The sequence below is a fragment of the Polyodon spathula genome, chromosome 2 (genome assembly GCF_017654505.1).
Source record: "Polyodon spathula isolate WHYD16114869_AA chromosome 2, ASM1765450v1, whole genome shotgun sequence".
Lineage (NCBI taxonomy): Eukaryota > Metazoa > Chordata > Actinopteri > Acipenseriformes > Polyodontidae > Polyodon > Polyodon spathula.
The window spans coordinates 59,663,209-59,669,660 of NC_054535.1; the positions used below are offsets into that span (position 1 = coordinate 59,663,209).

The 6,452-nt window shown below is 36.4% G+C and overlaps 1 protein-coding gene across 8 annotated transcripts in view; it reads left to right on the forward strand.

Moving 5' to 3' along the window:
• LOC121298807 (PDZ and LIM domain protein 5-like) overlaps positions 1 to 6,228 on the forward strand; it is a 215,733-nt gene extending 209,505 nt beyond the window's left edge. For all 8 annotated transcript variants that reach the window (XM_041226038.1, XM_041226046.1, XM_041226054.1 and 5 more), the window contains 3 exons: positions 1,452 to 1,572; positions 2,665 to 2,780; positions 5,566 to 6,228. In XM_041226038.1, the coding sequence (XP_041081972.1) occupies positions 1,452 to 1,572; positions 2,665 to 2,780; positions 5,566 to 5,655 (327 nt within the window). In that variant the 3' untranslated portion in view covers positions 5,656 to 6,228. The remainder of the gene's footprint in view (positions 1 to 1,451; positions 1,573 to 2,664; positions 2,781 to 5,565) is intronic.
• Positions 6,229 to 6,452: the final 224 nt, after the last annotated feature.

Sequence of the window (6,452 nt, forward strand, 5' to 3'; positions counted from 1 at the left end):
CCGTTGCTGTCTTTAAGCAGACTGAGGCTCCATAGTAAGAGGCGTAGACCCATGGGCGGTAGATGCGTTGGCACACCAGTGGCTGAGGCCATAGCCTTTTCTGCCGCTCAACTTGCTCCTGCTGTGTTTGGAGAAAATAAGGCAGGGCCAGGCCAAGGTGCTTCTATTAGCCCCTTATTGGCCCAGGAAACTGATTTTAAATCCTGAAGCAGCTCCTGAGCAGCCAGCTGTGAAGACTGTCCAAGCGCTGTGACCTGCACAGTCAAGCACGGGGGACATTTGAGCATATCAACCCATTGAGCCAGCAGCTCTGGGTCTGACCCCTGAATGGCTGCATTGAGCCGTCTGGGTCTGTCCAGTAGGGTTCGACCCCACGACTTGTCCCATGGCAGTAATACTGATATTTTTGCAGGACCTGTTTGAGGGGAAATCCCCCATTAAAGGTCTGTCTGGCTTGCCATATCAAAATTGGAGCTCAGTTTCCTGGTTGGGCAATTTATGAAAGGGGTTTGGCGGCTTCGGCAGCCTAATGAAGGACATTATTCCTCACTGGATGTTAAACATGGTGCTCAGTGCACTCTTGAAACCTCCATTTAAGCCTGTGCATTCAGCTGAACTGAAATATTTATCACTCAGTAGACTATTTGCCAGTACATAGGTTATGCTGTGTACCAATCCTGCCTTTTCCCATTGTTAAAAACTTAAATAATGCTTTAAATTCAGTGGTCAAGGTCATGTTAGGGCATGATCTCTGGCCTCTTATTTGGCTTATAAAATAATGTATATTTTCAGACCCGCTATCCCAAATTATTCATGCTACTGACCTTTTTATTATGACTTCCGGAAGATTTTTGCAATATCATTTTTATTTATTACGTGATGTTATATTACGTGATGTTTTTTTTTTTTTTATTGTCTCAATCCTAACAGTCTACGTGATGCAAAAGTTGTATACTCAAATTACTGTATGGTTTTGTTTCTGTTGTTCTCTCAAATGTTACTAACACATTTCAGGTGATTCAGAATGCAGGTGACTGATTATATCACACCAGTGCTGGCTTCTATGCTAGCCAGTAGTCTGCTTTAGAGATACATTCAAGTTTTTGCTTTTGACATTATTTGTCTGAAATTTAATTCCTTTAAGTTCATGTGTGCATATTGCATACCAAAGAAACAAGCTTTTTTTTTTCAGTGTTCAAGAGTTTGTGGTGAAAAGGCCATTTTTTCCCTTGCACCAAAGCCCAGTTAATTAGAGGTTCCAGTTGTGTGTCGGGATTTAAAACTTGTTTGATAATATCTGTTTGCCTTAAAATTTGGTTTATTTGATTTTTCTTTTTAATATATATATATATATTTTTTGTATCCATTTTGTATGGTGAATATTCTTTTATAATGCATTTGAGTTTAGGATAAACTTTAAATGATGTTTATTTGTTTACTTTTTTCCTCAGGAAATTATCAATGCTCTGAAACAGACCTGGCATGTCCACTGTTTCTTGTGTACGTCTTGTCATCAGCCAATCCGCAACAATGTTTTCCATTTGGAGGATGGGGAGCCCTACTGTGAGCAAGGTAAAGCGTAACTCTGGTCCCTATACAGGACTTATTTGTCAAGATAAATTATTTTATGATAAATGTTTATATTCATTCCACAGCCTTTCTGAAAGCGACAATATCCCACTAAACCACAGGAAACCACAACTTGGTAGTGTTCACAGGCATAAATATTTATTGTGGCACTGCATACATCACACACATTACAAATGACAACTGACTAAGAGGTTGTACATACAATGACTGACATTCACACAGACATAATCACGACCTGACCAAAAAATTCCCCCTTCTAAGGAAAGCCACAGCATTAAAAATCCCCAGCCCTCACTACATTAACAGGATTAATTATTCAATAAACACCAACACCTGGACATATAAAGACATTTACAATAAACATATATTTCAACAGGTTTCTTCTCATTTATACATATTTGTTTAACCTGCATAACTACCATCTTTGTTTACAAACACGGTCATTAAACTGTTCTGTTTTTACTCGTTATTATTGCCATTGCCATTATAATTCTCTAGTCCCTAACCATTACCAGTAAACACTCAACATTAGCATTACCCCTTCTCTTGGAAGATTACCAAACATAAGGCTATAACAAAACCCTTGTCCCACATGTATAGCTATGGCAACTTCATTAAGGAAAGCGCCCTAATCTATATACAGCAATATACCTCCATCTATCAAATAAACTTTACTCAACAAAGTGCAATATACATAATAAACAACAGCTCTATCGCCAGTAGAATAACATTAGCAATAATAAACACAATAACAGCTAGGCATTGAAATATTACAGTGAGGGTCTCACCCTCACACTGCCCTCTTCAATGGTAACTTTACATCAAATTTTCCAAATGACAGTGTATATATTAGGATGCCATACAGTACATTCCTTTCTTCAATTAAGTTAGCTTTCATTTCTCTTCATGCAAGATAGTCTTCAGTTTCATACCATATTAATAAATAAATAAATAAATAAATCGGGTGGATTGATCATTTTATTTAAATGTATAGCCATGCAATATATTTTTCTACCGCATTAACATTTTTTATTTTTGCTTGTTGCAAAACTGTATTTCTTTATTTCTCTGTAGATTATTATAACATGTTTGGTACAAGCTGCCATGGTTGTGACTTCCCCATTGAAGCTGGAGATAAGTTTCTGGAAGCCTTGGGATATATTTGGCATGACACCTGTTTTGTGTGTTCAGTAAGTAGAAATAAACTTCTATTGCTTTTGAGAAAACAGTACTGAGCTCCAGTACACAAGTGCATATGCAGGGCTCTACATTTAGATTTTTTACTACTGGCCCCTTGCGCCACTGAGGTAGTGTTTTTACTGGCCCGGATACAATTGTAACTGAACTAGTAGTAAGTACAAACCTGTATCACTCTGCTTGCCAAGTTAATAGCAGAGTAATTAAGTTGTGTGTTTGCGCTATTCAAAAATAAAATAAAGAAATCCAATCCAAATCTTATAGGCTATTTGTTTAACTATTCTGATTATGTGTATACCATATGTTTAAATGGTATTAGCTGATCTGTTTTTTTTTAAATCTGGCTTTTTGTACATTTAACATGTCTTGATGAGATGACAATATATAAATAAAATTAGTTAGCATCTGCAATAAATTCACCTGATATTTAATTTTTAAACTATTACTGTTATTTTTGACTTGAGTTGCTACGGCATCAGTAAATTAAAAACAAAAAAAAAAAAAAAAAAAAAAAAAAACTTGTTTTTCACTGGAAATCTCGTTATCAAGAAATACTCCAAAATCTCACCGAACTCGTCAAAACTCACAAAATAGTAAACTATATTCAATCTTCTCAAATCAATTTATTTAATGACAACATTAGGAGAAAAGTGCAGAATTGCGTAAACTGCATTCTCCTACTGTAGGCATTCAAGAAATGTATTCATTAAATTAGCAAAGTGCTCCCCAGTGCTTTCTTCCACAGCAATGTTTAAGAATCTAAAACATGCTACATTAAAAACCATCGCAATACATAGATAGCTGCAATCTTTCAATATGCCTTGCAGGATATTGTAAACATGCGTTTCACACACCAAGTGCACTTGCTAACTACATTGTGAACACAAACGGACACGGTCCTGAAAAAAAAACAAATGGGGAAAGAAAAAAAAACTGTGCAGTTCACACACCATATAAACGCGCTGATGGCTTTTCATTTCGTATGTTTAGTAATTTGCATGGTATGTGCATGAGCGAATGTGCATGAGCGAAGCCTTAAAATATATGCTATTGTATTATTTCCGCCATTTAACATGCACACATTGGCGTGCTTGTCAGAAGATGAAAATACGCTATTAAAAATTTGAAAATGTTTGTGTACAAATAACACTGGTTTTTTTGCAAGAAAACCCGAAACCACGCTGTTACCATGGTAACTGCAACACTAAAAGGTTAACGAATTTATACTAATCGTAATAATAAACACTATTCAAACAATAATTATAATGAAAATAGTCATTCTCAGGTCATTGTCGCTTGTAGCCTCTCCCAAGTCAGCACCACTTACTGCTGATATGAACGAGTCCTGTAAAGATCGTGAATGGAATTTCTTACCTGAACACATTGTACCCCAAATCAAAAAGTCTGACAATGTGATTCTATTGTTCAGCTTCCATGAGCATATCTGGGTATCCACCTGTGCATCTTTTTTCACTGCAATCACAGCAGCGGACAAACACCTGCTATCTTGTGAAATATTCAACTTTTTGGCACACTGATCCATTTTCCAGCATTCATGAAATGGAAGCCAAAAATGTTACCTGCCCAGTTTAGCCTGTGGTGCTTCATAACTACCAGCCAAACTACAAGCTCTACCAGCTCCGGGCTGCCAGGCCATGATTAATGTCGAACCCTGAATATGTTACGTCCTAGAAAAATCTAAATTATTTTACACAAATAATGACATTTGGAGACGTGTGGAAATTGACAGCTTTTTAAAGCTTAATCAAAAAGAAAGACACACTTAAAAGTAGATTCTGCAACGGACTGTCGTGTGTATTGGTTATACCATTGTGATTCCATAGCAAAGCCAAAACAACAAAATGTTATCTTTGTCTCACCATTCTACCAATGTCTCAAACCACTGTAGTTGCACTCAACACCATGCAAAAAGCTTTAGGCAAGATAGACATGCATCACAACAGTTTTTAAGGGATATGATGTTGATGAGGGGGACTACACGTATTTGGCATGTATCTATAGCATGATTCAGAAGTCACTGATCAAGTGGGCAAGATAGAACATTATTTATTACTTTTGTATCTGTCCATTGTTAAAAACCTCAGAACTTTATTCCACCAATCAGAAAGCACTGCTGCTGGGAGCGCACGATGAGTCGTACAGCTTGGATGGCGGCAGTTTGCGCCTGGACTGTGCAAAGAGGCAGAACTTTACTGGGGACTATGAAGGGGGCTTCACATTGGCTCTGACACTCTGGGGGGGACGGGGGACGATACCGCTAGGGATTCCTTCTCCTCATTGCGCGGTGTAAAAGAGGTTCTGGTTTTAGGCTTGTGAGGTTGGAGGACGCACACACATCCACGGAACATCTGTGCTGTTTGGGGACTCACTGCGGTGAGGAGAAAAAACACAATTGGACATTCCAAATTAGGAGGAAAATAAATAAAAATAATAAAAATAGCTTAAAAAAAGAAACAAATAGGAAAAAAAACAAAAGATTGAAAGGTTAATTAAAACTAATTTTGACATTTAAAATGTGTTCTAACTACAGAAAAATCCTGATTCATTAGCATGATAGTTAACCTTGTCTATACAGGTTGACCTTTCTGACTCCCTTGACCCGATGGTAATGTGCTGAGATCGGGGTTCTTTTGCTTATTCTTTTCATTTATACAGTGACTTCACAATCACCTTGTATATCTTGTTGACCACAAGTGTACTGTGCTGCCTACACTTCTGAAAGTTATTTGAAACTGACCACTACTGTTTTTGTTCCAGGTATGTTCTACAAATCTGGAGGGTCAGACTTTTTTCTCAAAAAAGGATAAGCCCTTATGCAAGAAACATGCCCATTCAATTAACATGTAATGGTCTAGCCTCTTTGAGTCTGCCATCAAACAACAAGAAAAGAAGATCATTTGTTCATTACCAGTTGATATAAACAAACAAAATTAAAAAGCTTTTTCATGTATTGTATTAGTCTTGATTAGTGGTATGGTATTTGGGATTGTGCTACTTTGTTTTCTTTAAAATGTTCTTATGTAATGCATATTATGATTTATTATTATGCTAGCATAAAGTTTATTAAGTCGTGCTTATGTATCGTCACTATGGATAAACTTGGTCAATTGCTCATCGGCTATGATTAAGGCTATATATTTTTTTCACGGTTATCACAAATTTCACAATTTCTGTAAAATGTACCCATACAGTAATATGTAGTTCCACGTGAAAATTAAAATTTCTGAAAGAATAGTGTAAAAAAAAAAAAAAAAATATTGGTTAATTTAGGGGCATTAGTTAATTAACTGGTAGATTTAATCTGTGCACATTTTTAATAACGGTAATGATCTTACAGCAGCAGACCTGCATAGTAATACTAAAAATCAATAGAATCTAAAAAAATAAAGATGGGAATTTGGTCTTTTTTATTAGTTTTATTTTAGTAAATGTAACACATGTTCACAGAACAACCGTTCTTTCGGGCCACTGTCAGTCACAAACCTGAAGACAGCTGAGCTGTGTTTCCATCGTTGGTTGTTTAATCTACCATTACAGCTATGTACTTCGCTTCCTTTCTGTATGTGTTCAAAGGTAACAGTTTGAATGGTTGGTTTATATCCAAGCAAAAGAAGATTTCTACCTTATACATATATAGTGTTTAA